The sequence below is a fragment of the Anomalospiza imberbis genome, chromosome 22 (genome assembly GCF_031753505.1).
Source record: "Anomalospiza imberbis isolate Cuckoo-Finch-1a 21T00152 chromosome 22, ASM3175350v1, whole genome shotgun sequence".
In the NCBI taxonomy this organism is placed as follows: domain Eukaryota; kingdom Metazoa; phylum Chordata; class Aves; order Passeriformes; family Viduidae; genus Anomalospiza; species Anomalospiza imberbis.
This window is the reverse complement of record NC_089702.1, coordinates 1,423,640-1,442,746: the sequence shown is the minus strand read 5'-3', so window position 1 is coordinate 1,442,746 and position 19,107 is coordinate 1,423,640. Positions and strand designations below refer to the sequence as shown.

General features: G+C 62.9%; 1 protein-coding gene across 7 annotated transcripts; it reads left to right on the top strand.

The window, feature by feature from the left end:
* The first annotated feature begins 647 nt into the window (after nt 1–647).
* Nucleotides 648–18,686, top strand: FMNL1 (formin like 1). 7 transcript variants are annotated; one of them, XM_068212140.1, is made up of 28 exons: nt 648–834; nt 6,731–6,814; nt 7,067–7,150; nt 7,239–7,312; nt 7,859–7,942; nt 8,157–8,288; nt 9,109–9,234; nt 9,479–9,587; nt 9,809–9,885; nt 9,979–10,072; nt 10,390–10,464; nt 11,022–11,132; nt 11,227–11,376; nt 11,468–11,569; nt 11,677–11,923; nt 12,131–12,436; nt 12,553–12,674; nt 13,112–13,314; nt 13,730–13,964; nt 14,048–14,116; nt 14,219–14,299; nt 14,893–15,022; nt 15,110–15,273; nt 15,493–15,594; nt 15,835–15,927; nt 16,108–16,231; nt 16,492–16,579; nt 17,180–18,686. In XM_068212140.1, exons 1-28 carry the CDS (start codon nt 673–675, stop codon nt 17,421–17,423), a joined length of 3,672 nt encoding a protein of 1,223 aa, XP_068068241.1. In that variant the 5' UTR covers nt 648–672; the 3' UTR covers nt 17,424–18,686. The 7 variants fall into 7 exon arrangements, with proteins under 7 accessions (XP_068068241.1, XP_068068244.1, XP_068068242.1 ...); XM_068212143.1 differs by having other exon boundaries at nt 16,492–16,583; nt 17,180–17,316; XM_068212141.1 differs by lacking the exon at nt 9,109–9,234.
* Nucleotides 18,687–19,107: the final 421 nt, after the last annotated feature.

The window sequence follows — 19,107 nt, the reverse complement described above, 5'->3', positions numbered from 1 at the left end:
AAGAATAAAAATAAAGTAAAATAAAGTAAAATAACAAAATAAAGAACTTAAGAATAATATTTTAAAAAATAAATAAAATAAAATAAAAATAAAATTAAAACGTTAATATCATATAAATTACTATTGATTACAGTTACTATTAAATTTTATTTAATATAATATAACAAGTAAGTCTAAAATAAAGTAAAAACAAAGAATAACATGAAATGAAATGAAATGAAATAAAATAAAATGAAATGAAATGAAATAAAAAATGAAATAAAATGAAATAAAATAATAGAATGGAATGGAATGAAATGAAATGAAATGGAATGGAATGGAATGGAATGGAATGGAATGGAATGGAATGGAATGGAATGGAATGAAATGAAATGGAATGGAATGGAATGGAATGGAATGGAATGGAATGGAATGGAATGGAATGAAAGATAAAATAAAGCCAATGGGCTGCAGTAAGCCCCGGCGGGGCAGCGCCGCTCCGCTCCGCTCCCTCGCCGCAGCCGAGCAGGTGCCGGGGCCGGCTCTGGCTGCGGCCGGGGCGGGGGCCGGGGGCGGGCTGAGCGCTTATAGCGCGATAACGCCCCGCAGAAGTTGCAAACGCCGGCGAGCGGCGGCGGGGACGGGCGAGGACGAAGCTCGGCTCGGAGCCGGGGCCGCCCCGCAGCGCCCGCCATGGGCAACGCGGCCGGGGGGCTGGAGGGGGGCGCGGCCCCGCGGGAGCCCCGCGACCACCGCCCGCAGCCCGGGCCCCCCCCTGCCGCCGCCGGCCCGCCGCCCCCCCGGCAGCCCATGCCCGGCGCCGCCGAGCTGGAGGAGCGCTTCGGCCGCGTCCTGGTGAGCGGGGCCGGGCCGGACAGGGGGGTCCGCACATAACGGGGGGGACAGGGGGAACCGCTGGGGGGGTCTCTCAGCATCCCTACCGGCATCAGCATCGTTAGCAGCGTTACCACCATTATCGTCATTATAATGATAGTATTGTTACTATTCCGTCGTTCTATTAATTCTTTGATTTATTATTTAATTGATATTCTTATTAATAATGGTGACTGCCCTGCTCTCACCGCGTTTCCCCGGGGACGCTCAGCCCTGCCCCGGGATGACCCCCAGCCGCTCCCCTCCCCTCATCGCTCTCACCTTGGTGGGGATTCGATCCCCAAATTCTTGGGGTGACCCCGAGTCCCGGACCCCGGGCAGGCTCCGCCATGGCGGGATCGGCGGCAGGGCCGGAGCGCGCCGCAAGCAGCCGGTGCTGCGGATGGCGATGCTTCGCTCACCTCCTCTTCCTCCTCTTCCTCCTCCCCGGAGCAGGGGAAGCCCCCGGCACCGCTGCCGGCCTCCCGCCGCTGGGCAGCGGGCGATGCCGGAGCCGCGTTCCCGTGGGATGGATGGCAGCTCCGGGAGCCGCTCGGAGCTGCGGGAGAGCGGCTCCCGCTCGCTCCCTCCGTCCTTGAGCGGGGCGGGCCGGCCGTGACCTTCGCGCCAGGAGGGCCGGGTCCCGCCACCGCGCCACCCGCTCCAGCCCCTACCCGTGCCCTCCCCAAAAACGCTCCGAGAAAAAAAGAATTGCTGCTTTAATCCCCCGAGCCCCTGGCAGGAGATGGAGCCGTTTTGCCGATCCCGTGCCGGGCGCAGCTTCCACGATGCCGGCACACCGGGATCCGCTCGGTTGGACCTGCCGGGATCTGCTCGGCAGGGTGCCTCATCCCAGCCCCGAGCACAAATTCCTTGGGAGCTTTTTTATCTCGTGGAGTTTATGGGATTATTTGGGGATGAGCATCGCAGCCGCAGCTGCAGGGGGATGATGGTGAGGGGCGCTGCTTGGCGGGACCCCCGCGGGACTCCCAGGGAGGGGATTGCCGTGGGACACCCGGGGTGGCAGGTGGCTGGGGGGGTGGCGGTGCCTCTGATGGCTCCGTCTGTCGCAGCAGCGGTGGCAGGAAGAGACTTGGGGTGTTTCCGCTGTGAGGCCCCAGGAAGCGGCGCTTTCAGCTGGGCTGAGCCCAGCAGTTTGGAAATCCTAAACCAAAAAAATGATCAGAAAAGGGGAAAGCGCTGCTCCAGGCCCTCAACACCATCTTCTCTGCCTTCATCCCGAGGGAAAGCCCTTTTCCAGGACAAGGGGCACCCAGGGGGCTGGACATGCCCTGACGGGAAGCGGGTGTCTTGTGAAAGCGGCCGTCCCAATTCTGCTTCCTCCTTTCACTGTCCCTTCCCCATTCTCGTGGCTGTGGGGGCAGCAGAACCCCGGGGGGGGATGGGGACAAGGGGTCCCTCTGCCCTCACCCACCACAAACACATTCCCTGACTCCGGCTTCAACTTTTCTACCTCCTGAGCTCAGTGATGGAGCAGGTGGTGATGAGCTGGGAATCTCCTGGTGGGACACGATCCAGACCTCACATGTTGCCATGGTTGCAGTGATGCCATCAGAGCTCAGTACAAATCAGTCTTGGGCTGGACATCCCAAACTGGGAGAGCTGGTGGTGCAAAGCCTTGGCAGAGAAACCCAGGGAAGAGCCATGGGGATCCAAATTGCTGCCAGGAAGGGGATACACCCATTCTGTGCCAAGAAATAGGAATTTAGTTTCCCAAAACTTCATTCTCAAAAATTGGCTTCTTCCCAGCTGGGGCACTGTGGCAGATGCCGCTTTGGCAGAGCAATGGAAGGGTTGTCCCGTGCCAAGTAGTTTGGGACATGATGAGGTGGATTTTTGGGATGGAGCAGAGGAAGAGAATCTTGGCTGCTGGGATAGGGGTGCCCAGATATTCCTGCTCGAAGCAATCAGGATTTTCTCCCCTTTGCTTGTCAAGAGGCATTAATCGGGAACATATAAATGGAATTGTGAGTTGAGGTGTGGTGCAGTCAAAATCAAGCAGTGGCTGGCTGGGATGGGGGCTGCTCCAGCTGGGAGCTTTGCCTGGTGGGGCTTTGCTGCCTCTTCTCGCAGGAGCTGGGGAATGCAAGGCCAACGTCACCGTTGCAGATGTTTGCAGATGTTTGCAGATGTTTGCAGATGTGCTGTTGGCCCCAGCAGCAGGATGGGTCACCAGCAAGCCCTGGTCACAGTGTCAGCCTCGGCTCAACCAGGAAACAAAGCTGGTCCTCAGCTTCCTGCTGGATCCAGCTCCAGCCTGGCTCCAGCACGGTGGCCAAGGCTGCCTGGGGGATGTGGGGCTGCACCAGGGTGTCCCCAGGGGGGACCTGTGTCCTGGGTGGGAGTTGCCTGTGAGCCACCAGCTGCTGGATCAGGGCCTGGAGAATGTCCTGGTGCAGGAGCCCCCCTGTGCTGCTGGATCCAGCCCTGGGAGAACCAGGAGGACATCCCAGTGCAGGGTGGGCAGGCAGGCACCCAGCAGGGATGAAGACACGCTGGCGGGATCAGGCTCCTCTCTTCGGCTGCTGCTACAGCAGCTTCTGCTTGTTCTTAAAATAGAGCTGGAGCCGCAGGCGGTAGCGGCCACCCAGCCCAGCCCAGCCCAGCCCAGCTCAGCCCAGCCCAGCTCAGCCCAGCCCAGCCCAGCTCAGCTCAGCCCAGCCCAGCCCAGCCCAGCCCAGCCCAGCCCAGCTCAGCCCAGCCCAGCCCAGCCCAGCCCAGCTCAGCTCAGCCCAGCTCAGCCCAGCCCAGCCCAGCCCAGCCCAGCTCAGCTCAGCCCAGCTCAGCTCAGCTCAGCCCAGCCCAGCTCAGCCCAGCTCAGCCCAGCCCAGCCCAGCCCGCTGCCGCCACCCCTCCGGCCACCCTGGGGACACATCTCCTCCTGCACCGGCCGTCCCTGCCTGACACTGGGAGGGTTTGGGTCTGGCTGGATCCCTGATGGGGTGAACTGGTTCTGGCAGTGTCCCCCAGCCCACTTTGCTGCATGAGGGAGGTCAGGGAGCCCTGGGTGGGCCTGGTCCTGCTCTGTGCCTTGCACTGAGCCCTGGGAAGAGGCAGGAGAACAAGCCCAGTGGCAGTCGGGGGCACTGGAGGGGACACTCCAGTTCAGGACTGGGCATGTCCCAAACCATCTCAGGGGTGCTCTGAGGCCATGAAGGATGGAGCATCCCAGGAGTGGCACAGTCTGTTGGGCACCTGGGCACCTGGCGATGTTGGCCCTTCCTGCAGCTGGGGAGAGCCCCTGAGCCGCCATCTGGGGCAGTTCCCTGCCCTGTGCCCTCCCCTGTGGCAGGATTTTGTGCCTGGCGCTGGGCTGGGATCTCGTCCCGTCCCATGTGCTGCCAAGACTTTCCATCCCCTCTCTGTGCCTGCACATCCCCCGTGCCCCAGAAACGGCGCTGCCAGGGTTCAGCCCGGTTCACGCTCAGCCTGCCGGGGTTTGCAGCACAAACACTTCCCCGGAGGATGCCGGAACATTCTGTGCCAGCTTTGGTGCAGAGCTCGGCTCAGCCCGGCTCCGCTCGGCGCTGCCCGCTCACGTGTGGAACACAAAGAGGTGCCTGACACCCAAAATAGCTCTGTCCCTGCCAGCCATGACAGCAAAAGGTTGTTTTGTACCAGAAAATGATGTTGGTGCTTCTTCACCTCCCCTGGCCTTGGTTTGAGTGTAGGGCAAAACCTGGCTCAACCCACAGCTGGTGCTGGGTCCCAGCCAGGCTCATCCTGGTGCTGGGCATGGCTGGGCTGGCCCTGCAAGCTCTGTGGCACTTTGTGTCACAGCAGGGTTGTTGGGGGACATTTGGTGGCACCCACTCAGTGGCGTGGTGGGCTGTGAGGCGGCTGGGAAGCCCCGGGCAGGGGCGGGAGGAGGGAGCTGGGTGCTGGATCACGGCAGGTGGGATGTGGCTGCTGTGGACAAGTTGCTGTGGCTCCTCCATCCTTGTCCCCAAAGGAGGAGGACCAAGTCTTCCCCTGACACCTGTGGGGTCCTTGGCTGCTGCCCTGCACCACATTATCCGCCCAGTCCCACATCACCCACTCTGCCCCACACCTGCCGCCCTGCCCCACCTCCCACAGCAGCGGTCCCCCCTCCCGGGCAGGAAATGAGAACCGGTTTCTTTGTGCTGCCGGCTGAGGCTCCTCAGCGGAGCCGCTTCCTCCCCGGCACCACAAGCCCACCCGGCAAGCAGCCACCACCCAGTTTGTACCCGACCTGTGCCACATCCTGCCCGCAAGGGAGGGACCGCGGGGCTCGGGGCAGAGCCACCTCCGTGGGGACAGCCCTGCCCCACCCTCGTGCTGGGTCCTGTCCCACCACCAGTGCAGGGTCCTGCTTGGTCCAGGTCCCACGTGTGATGGCTTAAAGCTGGTCCGTGTGGCAGTGCCACCATCCCCTCTCTGCCAAGGGCACCCAACAGTGTCCCACAGAGGGTGCCACGGGTGTGACTGAGCCCTGGGCGGGGTGTCTGGGTGTGTGGTTCCTCTTGGCACAGCGCTGTCCCTTGGTCTGATCCTCATCCATCCCAAGGATGGCAGCTCGGGACCAGCAATGGTGACAGACAGGTGCTGCTGTCACCTTGCCCGTTCCAGAACCCAGCCAGCAGCTCCAGTGGCCTCACAGCGAGGCCATCTCTGACCCTGCAGCCTGACTGTCCCCCTGCCCAGCTCTTCGTGCCAGCCAGCCCCAGCCCAACCCAGCTCCTCCCCACCCACTGCTCCTGGTTTTGGATTCTTGTGAAAGCAGCTTGACAGGTCCTCCCTGGAGGAGGTGGAGAGGTTTTGGTTCCTGCCCACCACAGTGGGACCTTTCCCCTTGGGCCTGCTCTTCTGTGGGCAACCAAAGCCCTGGGAGATGCCTTCCTCCAAGGATGTGGTTGTTCCAGCATGGCATGCGCCCCGCGTCCCCATCCTCCTCCTCAGGGAACCCCAAGACTGTGATTTAGGGGTGGCCTGGGGCTGTGCATTGCACCACATGCCATCGTGCCAGCCTGCAGGTGCTCTCCAGTGGAGCTGGAGCACCAAAAATTGGGTCTTTCAGCAAAAAAATCACCTGTGAGCCGAGCTGAGCTGCACCTGGCCCAGGCCATGGTGGGTGTCCCATGAAGGCCACCCCGTGGTGTCCCTCAGCAGAGCAGCCCAGGGACAGGAGCTGCGTCTCGCTCATGGCGGGGGTGGTTTCGGCAGCGCCCGGTGCCGAGAGCGGAAACCACGTCACGTCCTGCGGTGGCCGTGGGGGCTGGGGCTGTGCAATGGTGGCACGGAGGGATGTGCCAGGCCCTGGCAGCATTGTCTCTTAATAAACACTGACTTCTCCAGATGGGCTCGTCACACACCTGCGGTGGTGGGGACTCAGGGGTGACCCCTCAAGCACAGCTCAGGCTCCCGGGTCCCTCAGTTGTCACCAGTCGTGTCCCCGTCCCTCACCCCGTGTGGCCCTGCTGGGATGGGGCTGGCTGAGGCTGGGCACGTGGTGCACTCATGACATGGGTGGATGTGTCCAGTTCTTCCTCCTGTCCCCCACCAGCACTCGCTGCCCACCCGTCCCTTCAGGTGGGGACATTACTGATGGGTCCATGGGATGCTCACATCCTGGGAATAGTGGTGTTCCCAACCTCCCAGGGCTGTCCCCATCATCCCACCAGTGTCCCCATCCTGAGAATGCTGCTTCTTTCACTTTTCCACCATGATCCCATCCTCCCACCCCTGTGCCCATTTTTCCATCACTGTCCCCATTCTCCCACCAGTGTCCCCATCCCCCACTGCTGAGCAAGGACTCCCAGTGCTCACTGAGTAGGGGGTGCTGCATCCCAGGGGTGTTTTTGGGGTGACCCCCAGCGCTGACACCCTTCACCCACAGAATTCCATGAACCTGCCCCCGGACAAGATGAAGCTGCTTAACCAGTACGACAACGAGAAGAAGTGGGAGCTGATCTGTGACCAGGTGAGGTCCAAGCTCACAGCGTCCCCAGTGCTGTCCCTGTCCCCAGGTGCCACTTGTGGCATGGTTTGGGCATCAGTCTGGCTGTACCAAGCACTGACATCCATCTCGTTACTGACACAGCACCTCATTAACCTCATTAAGCATTGATGCAGTTGGGGTGGGAACAGGGACACTGTGGCTGCTGTGGGGACAGTGGCAGGTCCCCGTGCCACAGCAGCTGGCCCAGTTTCAGCCTCTCTCTGGGGCTCCTAGGAGCGTTTCCAGGTGAAGAACCCTCCGTCCGCCTACATCCAGAAGCTGAGGAGCTACTTGGACACGGGTGGTGTCAGCAGGAAGGTGAGGCGTCCCTGTTGCACCCCAGTCCCCTGGTCCCCATCCCAGGCTGGGCACAGGGACGGTGCCAATGGCTGTCCCCGTCCCACAGTTCAAGAGGCGAGTGCAGGAGTCGACGCAGGTGCTCCGGGAGCTGGAGATCTCCCTGAGGACCAACTACATCGGGTAAGGGTGGGGGTGGCATTGTCACCCAGCCACTGCCACTGTCTCTGGGATGGGGGTGGACGTGCTGCTGGCTCTGGCTGGAGGGTGACAGCAGGATGTGGAGGCTGTGGCCTCATCCTGCCCCCTTAGGAGGGCTCTGGTGGGAGGCTGAGGGTGCTGAGGCAGCTGGGGGTGCTGGGGGTTCTGAACCCCATTATGACTCTCTGGTACCCCAGGGTGCCAGGAGGGACCCTGCCCCACACTGGCTGTCCTGACCCCTTGTGGGGTGGTGGGTGCCTACGGTCCCCAGGGCCAGGCTGTCCTGTCGTGGTAGCGGTGGCAGTGGTGACAGGAGAGCCCTTGGGCTGTGTCCCCCATATATCAGTTTCACTGTGGCACTCACCTGGCCTCAGAGAAATGCCAGCTCATGGTGTCACCTCATGTCCCCAGCGTGTTCCACCCTTGCTGGGGACCTCTGACCTGGGGGTGGCTCTGCTGAGTGTCTGGGCACAGGGGGAGAGAGGATGTGGGGGTTGGCAGAGCCCACTAACACTCTGCACCCTCCAGCTGGGTCCAGGAGTTCCTCAACGAGGAGAACAAGGGGCTGGACGTGCTGCTGGAGTACCTCGCCTTTGCCCAGTGCTCTGTCGCGTACGTCCCCACCGGGTCCCCTGTCCCCAAGGCTGGGATCAGCCGCCCCTGGGGCTCGGCAGGGCTGAGGCGGTCCCTGGGGGTGCCCTCCCTTGTCATCAGGGCGGTGCTCCATGGCTGGGGCTGAGCAGAACATCCCCAACATCCCTGAGGGGCATCTGCCCGCATTGGGGTGCCACATCTCACCCGTCCCCATGTCCCCACGGGCCACCAGGTATGACATGGAGAGCGCAGAGAACAGCCCCGGCTCTGACAAGGGCAAGGAGCGGTCGCTGGAGGACCTGAACAGAAGCACCTCCTCGTCCCCCCCGCAGGGCTCCTCCAAACCGCGGCCCCTCACTGTAAGGTAACGTGTGGTCCCGTCCCCAGCTGTCCCCGTGTCCCTGTGCCGTGTCCCCCGCTCTCGCCTCGCTGCACCCCCGGCCGCACCGCGCTTGGAGAGGGGCTTGGCAGGGAGACGCAGGCCCGCTCCTAAAAATGGGCGCCCATTGGTGGTTGGAGGGTGGGGACAAAGCCACATCCCCCCGTGTGCCCCCAGGGGCTGAGCCCTGCCTGGGACTGGGCTGCAGCCGTGTCCCCATCCCGGCACTGCGACCGTGCTCGGGTGCTCTGGTTAAACCCCAGGAACAGACAAAAATTGGGGGTGTTGGAGATTTTGGGGGAGCAAACCGCAGCCCCCTGGTTTAAACCCGGGCGGAGGGACGGGCCTGTGTCCCCCCAAGCCGGTCCTGGTGGCTGGTGGCTCTCGCTTGGCGCCGCTCGCCCGCAGCCCCGTCTAACCCCGCTCTTCTCTTGCACGCTGCCGGGGACGCGCTGACGGTAGGTGACGGGGCACTGGCGGGACGGGGACACCCCACGGGACCCCGCTGCTGGTCACCGGTATTGGGGACAGGGCCTGCGCGGCATCCCCGGTGGGCGGGGGGGTCCCAGGGACACCCCACCGCGGTCACCCCACGAGCTGTAACGTGGCACCCCGGGGACCGCGGGGGTCCCTCGCCGCCTGCCAGAAGCTCTGGAGGAGCCGGGGTGTCCCTCCCAGCCCCAGGGACAGGTCAGGAGGGACGTGGCACCCGCAGGGGGTCCCATCCCTTGTCCCCGGGTGTCCCCGAGGCGTCGCGGGAGCCCTGTTTCTCCCTCCTGTCCTGCAGGCTCTAACGCGCCTCCAGCTGCTGCCTCTCGAACCAGCACATCCACACCCTCCTCCGCCACGTCCACCCCAGCGTCCCCTGCGGTGCCCCGGGCAGCGATGGGGACAGTGCCCCCAGGTCACCCGGCAGCTCCTGCCCGCCCCGGTGAGCCTCCGAGACCACCCGTGTGCACGAGGGGGCCCCAAAACCCATCCCACCCCACATCCCCCCCCCAGTCCCAGGGCTTCTAGATGGGCACGGACACGAGGGTTTGTCCCGTGGGGTGCAGCCGCCCGGTGCCCCGGTGTCCCCCCGCCCCCGCTGCCACCCCCTTGCGCTGTCCCGTCCCCGCTTTACGCTGCGCCCGCGGCTTCCCCGGGCCCCGCTCAGCCGCGCTCTCCCCGCCCAGGCTGAACTCCTCGCACAGCAGGAAGACGCTGCGCAACTCGCGGCTCGTCAGCCAGAAGGACGATGTCCATGTGTGCATCATGTGCCTCCGCGCCATCATGAACTACCAGGTGGGAGTGGGCGGCAGCCGCGGGGATCCGCCTGGGGCTCCCCGGGATCCCCCGCGTCCGCGGTGGCAGCTCCGGGGTGGAACTGGGTCTGCATCCCCTGGCTCTGAGATGTCCTCACTCAACCTCCTGCCTGGAGGGGACGTGACATGGGGGTGTCCCACGGTCCTTGAGTGTCTCCAGGGGGACACACGACCCCATGAATGCTCCTTTCCCCTCCCCAGTCTGGCTTCAGCCTGGTGATGAACCACCCAGCCTGTGTCAACGAGATCACCCTGAGCCTCAACAACAAGAACGCCAGGTAGGAGCTGCCCTGCCCCCTGTTGTCCCTTGTCACCCCCGTCCCCTCGCCCACCCCACGGCCCCAGCCCCCTCACTCCGCGTGTCTCTGCAGGACCAAGGCTCTGGTGCTGGAGCTGCTGGCCGCTGTCTGCCTGGTCCGAGGTGGCCACGACATCATCCTGGCTGCCTTTGACAACTTCAAGGAGGTGAGTCCCCAGCAGGGACACACAGTCCGCACATGAACATCTGTGCTCCAGCTGGGTTTGTGCCTCGGTTTCCCTGGGTGTGGCAGAGCCCTGCACCACCCTCAAATCTCTGGCTTATTTGGGGATGTTCCGGTCACTGGGCTTGATGTCCCCATGCCACCACGTGTTCCCAGGGCCATGTCCCAGCTGGGCTGGGTGCCTGGCAGCACCAGTCAGAGTTGGGATAGTGTCACCGATAGATACCTCCTGTCCTGTCACCCTCCTGGGTGTCCCTTGGCCATGTCCTCCCTGGCCTTCAGCCCCCTGCTCCCCCCCAGGTCTGCGGGGAGAAGAACCGCTTCGAGAAGCTGATGGAGTATTTCCGAAACGAGGACACCAACATTGACTTCATGGTGAGTGGCTGCTGGGGCCCATGCTCTGCTGTCCCCAGGGCGTCATGTCACCAAGGCTGCTGCACTGTCCCCAGGCCATTATGCCCCAAGAGCTCCTAAGCCACTACACTGTCCCTATGGTATCATGTCCCAAGGGATGCTGAACTACAAAACTGTTCCCCAGGCCACCATGTCCTCAGGGGCTGCTGAGCCACCGTGCTGTCCTGGGGCTGGCATGTCCCAAGGACTGCCATGTGCCAAGGGCTCTTCTGCTGTCCCCAAAGGCTTCTAAGCCACTCTACTGTGCTCATGGCATCATGTCCCCATGGACTTCTAAGCCACCAAACTGTCCCCAGGCTATCACATCCCAGAGCATGCTGAGCCACCAAACTGTCCCCAGGCCATCACGTCCCCAAGCCACTGTGCTGTCCCCAGGCTACCATGTCCCCAGGACTGTGTAAGCCCCCATGCACTTCCCAGGGCCACTATGTCCCCGAGGGCCACCAACCCCCCATGCAGCCCCTGGGGCAACATCCCCACGAGCCACCCTGGCCCTGTGCTGAGCCGTGTCTGCACAGGTGGCCTGCATGCAGTTCATCAACATCGTGGTGCACTCAGTGGAGAACATGAACTTCCGCGTGTTCCTGCAGTACGAGTTCACCCACCTGGGGCTGGACCAGTACCTGGAGGTGAGTGATCCCAAGGGTGGGAGTGGGTGATCCCAAGGTGGGGGTGCCAGGGGTGCTGTTGGCACCGACGGTGACACCGGCTGTCCCTCAGCAGACTCTGCGCCTCACTGAGAGCGACAAGCTGCAGGTGCAGATCCAAGCCTACCTGGACAATGTCTTCGACGTGGGGGCCATGCTGGAGGACTCGGAGACCAAGACGGCGGTGCTGGAGCACATGGAGGAGCTGCAGGAGCACGTCAGCCAGGTGGGCCGTGGGCGCGTGGGCAGAGCCGCTGACGCAAGCCCCGAGGGAGGGATGAGGACGGGGCTGAGCGGCGGCGCCTCGTCCCCCACAGTTGACAGAGAAGCTGCAGGATGCGGAGAACGACTCCATGGCCAAGATAGCGGAGCTGGAGAAGCAGCTGAGCCAGGCGCGGCGGGAGCTGGAGGCGCTGCGGGTGAGCCGGGGGTGCCGGGGTGCTGAGGGAAGGCTGGGGCTCAGGGACCGGGCTCCTAGGGGCGCAGAGGGACGCCAGTGACCTGCCGGGGGTTGTCACCTCTCCAGGAGCAGCTGAGCCCCCCGCGGCCGCCCAGCCCGCCGTCCCCGCAGCCCCAGGAGTGCTACCGGCTGGCGCTGGAGCGGCGGCTGGCGGAGCTCGAGGAGAAGGGGCTGGTGCAGATACTGCGTGGGCCCGACGGAGACGTCGCCATCGAAATTGTCCCCGTTGTCATAGAAACCCCCGCAACCCCCGTGGTTTCTGGGGAGGCCACTGCCACCACCGACACCACCGACACCACCGCCACCTGCACAGGTACCGTGGGTGCGAGGGGATGTCCCCTTCCCGGCGGGGGCACCTGGCACCAAGGAGGGGTGGCAGCGAGTCTCCGGGCACAGAAACTGAGGCGGGGGTGTGGGGATGTGCCCGGGCACTCAGGGTAATGCGGTGGCAGAGGGAGGGTGGCGGTGGCACCGTGCCCTGCTGTGTCACCATCTCACCCACATCTTCTTTCCCTTGCAGATGCTCCGGCTCTGGCTCCAGCCCCACCTCCCCCACCAGCACCTGCTGCCCCCCCGCCCCCACCCCCTCCACCCCCCCCACCTCTGCCGGGGGCTGAGCCCATCCCTCCCCCACCCCCCGCACCCCCTCTGCCTGCAGGCACCGCCCCCCCCCCTGCTCCCCCACTCCCGGGTGCCCCAATGCCACCACCCCCCCCGCCGCTCCCGGGGGGGCCAGAGGGCCCCGTGCCTCCCCCTCCACCACTCCCACCCCTCGCTGGGGAGCCCCCAGCCGGGCCGGGTGCCCCCCCCACTGCCAACGGCTCAGGTGAGTGTGGCCCAGGGACAGTGGGGATGTTCCCCAGGAGGGGTTTGGGGGCACCCTGGGGCGGGTTTGGGACCCCCCCACCCTGAGACGTGCCCCCCCTCCCTGTGACCCTGCAGTGAAGGTGAAGAAGCCAATCCAGACCAAGTTCCGCATGCCCGTCTTCAACTGGGTGGCCCTGAAGCCGAGCCAGATCGACGGCACCGTCTTCACCGAGCTCAACGATGAGAAGGTGCTGCAGGTGAGCACAGGGGCAGGGGGCCGGGCACAGGGGGGCTCAGTGCCCCGGGCCATGCTGAGGTTGCCTCGTGCCCACCCTGCACCCACCCGTGGTGTCCAGGGCTGCAGGAGGAGCTGGAGGTCAGGAAAAGTCCTTAGCACCATGGAGAGGGACACGGGATCAGGCGTGCTTCTCCTCTCCTTGTCCCTTTGCTCCATGTGCACCTTCGCATCCTGTCCATTTCTTCTTCCTCACCTCCATCCTCTGGTCCCCTCACCCCCTCCTTACCCCTCCCTGTCCCCTTGCCTGTCCCTGTACTTGTCCCCTTGTTCCATCCCCATCCCCTTGCTTCATCTTGATCTTTGCTCCTCACCCTTATCCTGGTCCTCTGGCCCCGTCCTCACCCCAGATGTCCAGTGCCACCTCCCTGCCGTGTCCACAGCCCTGTGTCCCCGCAGGAGCTGGACATGAGTGACTTTGAGGAGCAGTTCAAGACCAAGGCGCAGGGCCCCGCCCTGGACATCAGTGCCCTCAAGGCCAAGGCCACGCAGAAGGCGCCCAGCAAGGTGACCCTCATGGAGTCCAACCGGGCCAAGAACTTGGCCATCACCCTGCGCAAGGGCGGCCGCAGCATCCAGGACATCTGCACGGCCATCGAGACGTGAGTGCTCCCCCTGGGCTGGGCAAGGGTGGGAGAAGGTCAGGCACAGCCCAGCAGGACCAAGGGGTTGGGATGGTGGAGGATGTGATGGGATGCAGGGATTGGTATGGGGAGAGATGGAGGGATGGAAGGATCAGAGGTGGAGGGATCAGGTGTGGAGAGGTATAAGGATGCAGGCACCATCTGTGGGGATGGAGAGATGCAGGAACCAGATATGAAAAGAAGGGATGAGGGGACCAAAGACAGAGATGGAGGGATCCATATGGAGAGACAGAGAGATGCAGGGTCCGGATACAGAAAGATGGAGTGGTGCAGGAACCAGCTGTGGGGGATGGAGGGGTGATGGAACCAGCCGAGGGTGACAGGGGCACCTGCGGCAGGGCCTGACAGTGCCAGGGGTGTCCCCTCCCCGCAGGTACGACCAGCAAACCCTGAGCCTCGACTTCCTGGAGCTGCTGCTGCGCTTCCTGCCCACCGAGTACGAGCGGACCCTGATTGGGAAGTTTGAGCGGGACCAGCAGCCGCCGGAGGAGCTGTCGGACGAGGACCAGTTCATGATGCGCTTCAGCAAGATCCCGCGCCTGGCCGAGCGCATGAACGTCATGATCTTCCTGGGCAGCTTCGGCGACACGGCCCAGCTGCTGATGCCGGTGTGTGCTGGGGACGGGCGGAGAGGGGGCTGCGCGGGGGCGGCTCCTGCGGCGACACTCACACCCTTCCCTCCCTCCCACAGCAACTCAACGCCATCATCGCCGCCTCCATGTCCCTCAAGTCCTCCAGCAAACTGCGCCACATCCTCGAGGTGAGGGCTTTGTGGGGAGGTGGCCCCGATGGGTGCACACAGAGTGTCTGCGGGCGCTGTGCCCTCCTGGCCCTGTGTCCCCAAGCCGTGGTGTCCCCGCAGATTGTGCTGGCCTTCGGGAACTACATGAACAGCAGCAAGCGTGGCGCTGCCTACGGCTTCCGGCTGCAGAGCCTTGATGCGGTAGGGTCGGTGCGGGTTCCCTGGTGTGGGGGCGATGGGGGCACTGCCACTGCCAGGGACCAGCCCTGGGGACAGGGACAGAGGGACCATGGAAGGACACAGGAACCTGCTGTGGGGATAGAGGGGTGCAAGGACCAGCAGTAGGGATGGAGGGACATGAGGTTTAGCTGTAGGGACAGAAGGATGAAGACGCTGCGTGTTGGGATGGAGGAGGCGAGGGGAGAAGGCAAAGGGATGGAGATACACAGGAATGGTCGGAAGGATGGAGACCTGATATGGAGAGGTTAAAGGATTCAAGGACCTTGATGAAGGAAGATGGAATGAAAGAAGATGGGAACCGGCTGCAGGGATGGAGGGAGGAAGGTCACACATGTAGGGACAGGGCGATGCAGACCCAGCCATGGGGATAGAGAAAGATGGGAATTAGCCATGGGAATGGAGGGGTGCAGGCCTGGCTGGGGGATAGAGGGATGCAAATCCAGCTGTGGGAGCGGAGGGATGTATACAGACCCAGCCACATGGACAAAGGGGCACCAGAGGCAGGGTGTGAGGGGGTGGTGGCTGCAGGTCGGGGTGACTCTGCCCTGCCCCAGCTCCTGGAGATGAAGTCGACAGACCGCAAGCAGACGCTGCTGCACTACCTGGTGCGGGTGATCATGGAGAAGTACCCGGAGCTCACTGGCTTCCACACCGAGCTGCACTTCCTTGACAAGGCAGGCACAGGTAGTGCCCACGGGCCCTGGGCTGAGGGTCAAGGCAGCCCCTGGCACCCCGAGCCTACCCTGACCCTGCACTGCTCGCCTCCTGCAGTGTCCCTGGATGGTGTCCTGCAAGACGTGCGAAGCCTGCAGCAGGGCATGGAGCTGACCCGCAGGGAGTTCATGAGACAGGACGACAGCCCCGTGCTCAAGGACTTCCTCAAGGTCAACTCTGAGGTGATGGAGAAGCTGCAGGCTGACAGCAAAACCGCCAAGGTGGGTGCTGGGGTGGAGTGGGGTCATGGGGGCAGTCCCCTGCGTGGGGACACCCTGGGGTACCCTCTGCCACGTGGGAGAGGCTCCTGCTTGGGATGTGGCTCCAGTGGGACAGGCAGAAGGGAACGGGGCAGGATGGGGAGGTGGGAGAGGTTGGAAGGAGGTGGTGGGCAGTGGGCACCACTGCCCAGCCCCTGGATCAGGTGTCTCTGCCCACAGGAAGCGTATGAGTCAGCTGTGGAGTATTTTGGGGAGAACCCCAAGACCAGTCCCCCCACCACCTTCTTCCCCATGTTCATGCGCTTCATCAAAGCCTATAAGGTAGGAGGGGGCATGGGGTCCTCTGTTTCTGAGGTCTGGGAGGAGATCTGGGGCACCTGACTCCACTTTGGAGCAATCAGCAGAAGTCACAGGCAAGGCTGGGGCTCAGGAATGCCCTTGGGATGGTCAGAGATTTTGAAACTGGGTTGGGGTGAGCTGGGGGCTGTGATGCGAAGAAGGAAGGGGGCTGCAGTCCTGGATTCCCCTGGCTCAGCACACTCTTCCTGCCCCTCTCCTAAGAAAGCAGAGCAGGACATCGAGCTGTGGAAGAAACAAGAGGCCGCAGCCAAAGAGGCAGAATCCGGCTCCCCTGGCAGCGAGCAGCAGCCCGAGGTGAAGGTGCCCCCATATCCGTGTCCTGGTGGGGTCCCAGCCCCAGCCCTGGGTGGGCTGAGTGGTGGGGAAGGACTAAACAGGTCCTGGGGAGGGAGAGCTGGGTGGGAGATGAAGGGGAGGGCACCCCATCTCCTCTGGGGTGTGATCACAGCACTCAAGCGCCCTGTCCCCTCCCAGCTGCCTGTCCAGAAGGCCAGGAGGCAGCAGATGGACATGATTGCTGAGCTGAAGAAGAAGCAGATGGTGAAGGAGCCTCTCATCTACGAAGGCAAAGATGGGGCCATTGAGGATATAATTTCAGGTGAGAGATGATTTCAGGTGAGCAGCCAGGTGTCCCCACATCACAGATCCAGTCCTGGGGCTGCAGGGGCTGTCACAGGAGCTGGGCGGTCACCAAGCCCTGCCACGGGGACCAAACCTATCTGCAAGCACCTTCACATCCCACACGGCAAAGCTACCGAGTGCTCCCTCCCCTGTCTCATATCTCTTCCTCCTTTTCTGCTTCTTCCTCCTCTCTCCTCCTCCTGCTCCTCCTCGCTGTCTCTGGATCCCTCTGCTCAGCTCTCAAAACTGTTCCTTTCACGGCCCGGACGGGCAAACGCTCGTCCCGGCTCTTCTGCGACGTGAGCTTCAACGAGGAGAGTCCTCTGTAGGTAACGTGGGGCAGCGGGGCCGGCGCAGGTGGGCGGGGGCTGCCGGGTTTCCCCCCTCCCCGCCGGGATTTCTCCAGGTGTGTGGCCGGATTTGTGCCACGCTGAACCCAAGCCCGGGGTACCCGGGATCAGCCCCCGATGCGGTGCTGGGCTCCCAGAGCCGGCGGTCGGGGTCGCACGGGCTGATTGTTCGTAGCTGCTGCTCCTCCCGTCGGTCCTTGGCTTGTCCTGGGTGTCCTCACACCCAGAGGGGCAACTCCCGGGCAGAGAGACAGGACAAGGGGCAAGGGTTTTAAATGAACGAAGGAGTGTTTTAGGTTGAAGGTTCAGAGAAAAACTCATTCCTGTGAGGGTGAACCCTGGCACAGGGTGCCCAGAGCAGCTGTGGCTGCCCCTGGATCCCTGGAATGTCCAAGGCCAGGCTGGACGGGGCGTGGAGCTCCATGGGGGAGTGGGAGGTGTCCCTGCCGTGGCAGGGGTGGGCTTTAAGGTCCCTCCAACACAAACCATTCCTTGTGTACGTGATGGGTGCGGGACCCCGGCCATGCCGGGTGGGCGGTGAAGCTCATCCGGCCCCTGCACTTCCCCCGGTGCAGATCTGCGGAACAACCCGTACCGGCGGGGGGACAAGGCCCGCGGCAGCGCCAAGAAACGGGCGGCGGGGCAGAGCCTGCAGGCGACGCCGGACATCGCGCTGTGAGCGGCGCCGTCCCTGCAGCTCCAGGAGCGGGGCAGGACCATCCTCCGGACGCAGATGGGACCGCAGGATGGCAGTCCCTCAGCCCGGGGCTCGGCGGGGTGGAGGGACAATGCCCGCTCCGAGCTGCTCCAGCCGCTTAATGTGCCGGCTCCGCCTCGCCTGCCTGGGCCGGGCACAGGCACCCCCGGCGCTTGCTTGGCCATGTCCCTGAGCTCCTTTCCCCAGGCTGGCAGGGCTGGGGGGCCCTCCTGGCTACGGTCGGGGATGGGGAAGCACAGAAAGGGCCCCAGCTTGTCCTGGAAGGAAAAGAGGGGCTGTCCCGTCCCTACCCCGGCGCTGCTCCCTCTCACGCCGGCCGCGGGGCCAGCCCTGCGCACCGGTGTGTCCCACCCTCAGCTTGCTGGTGCCTTTGACTGCCGCTGCGGGAGGGGAGGAGGTGTCAGCCAGGGACACAGCGCTCCCCGCTCATCTCCCCCGCACATCTCCCCCGGCCCGCAGAGCCCCCGAGACCCGCGTTCTCCTGCGCTGCAGAGCCAGCAAGGAGCTGCTGCAAAGCTCCCACCCCGGGCACCTCCCGGAGCCAGGGGCTGGCAGCGGTGCTATTTTACATGATTTTATAAGTCTTCCTTCAAATTTCTCTGTGCTGCGGCAGCAGGGATTGGAACACCCCCACACAGGGTGTCCCCAAGGCTGTGGCGAGCAGCGCTGGGCTGTTCTTCGCCGCAGGGGAGGCTCCGTAGCTGCGACAATCAGCAGCAGGGACAAGTTTCTGCGAGGTGGTGGCACCTCCGCCCACCTGCATCCCCGGCATCCACCTGCTCTGTCGGGGCTGGAGCCTCTGGGATAAAGCGGGACTGTCAGCCCTGCGGGGCTCCCCGTTTTCTTGGGTGGGACACGCAGGAGATGCCGGCAGCCCCCAGCCCCGCAGCCCCGCGGTCCCAAAGGCTGCGGGGTCCCTGCTGCCGCCAGGCAGGAGAGGCCCCGGAGCCGTACGAGCCTCTCGGTACCGGACTGGACCCGACCGTCGCTCCCTCCCCTGCCCCGCTGCTGCTGAGTAAGCCCGAGCCCGCAGCGCCGCAGTTGAACCTCTCGGTGCATTTACTCCACCAAACGGCCCCCGCTCGTCCCGAGGCGAGGACGCTCCTCCCTCCTCCCGTCCCTCCTCCGTCCTTTCTCGCTGGTCCCAGCTTTAGCCAGAGCAGCCGCTGCTTCCCTGCTGTATTTAAGCTGCTTCAGCGCCGGCTCCGTGTCCGGGGAGCGATGGGAAATGAATGTGTAACTTATAAATGCCTTTAAGCTAGAAATGTAAACCATTAACTGCTCATTTGTATACATTATTTTTATATACTGAAGGCTTGTTTAATCTAAAGCAGAACTGGTAATAAAATGTCTCAGAGGATAAAGGACTTGTCTGGGAGAAGGGTTTGCATGGGGGAGCGATTCTGTCATGAAGGGAGGGAGAAAAGGAAGGAAAGATGGAGTGAGGGAAGGGAAGGATGCAGGGAGGAAGGAAGAGAGGGAAGGAGGGAGGAAGGGGGGAAGATGAAGGGAGGGATGGAAAAATGGAGTGGCTGTGGCTGCCCCATCCCTGGAAATGTCCAAGGCCGGGTTGGACGGGTCTTGGCGCACCCTGGGATAATGGGAGGTGAGAGGATGGAACGAGATAATCTTTAGGGTCCCTTCCGACACAATCCGGTCTGGAATTCTAGCAACAAACCACCCACCTTTTTTTTTGAGGACAACAGCTCTGAGGTCTGTTCACAGCACAGACATGTGGGTGCATGGCAGCACAAAAAATGTCTTTCAGGACAACTGTTCTCACTC

Coding starts and splice junctions, on each gene's coding strand:
- FMNL1 (XM_068212140.1), top strand. CDS start 673: ATGGGCAACGCGGCCGGGGGGCTGGAGGGGGGCGCGGCCCCGCGGGAG. Junction 9,588..9,808: donor GCGCCATCATGAACTACCAG/GTGGGAGTGGGC, acceptor TCCCCTCCCCAG/TCTGGCTTCAGCCTGGTGAT. Junction 16,232..16,491: donor CATTGAGGATATAATTTCAG/GTGAGAGATGAT, acceptor CCCTCTGCTCAG/CTCTCAAAACTGTTCCTTTC.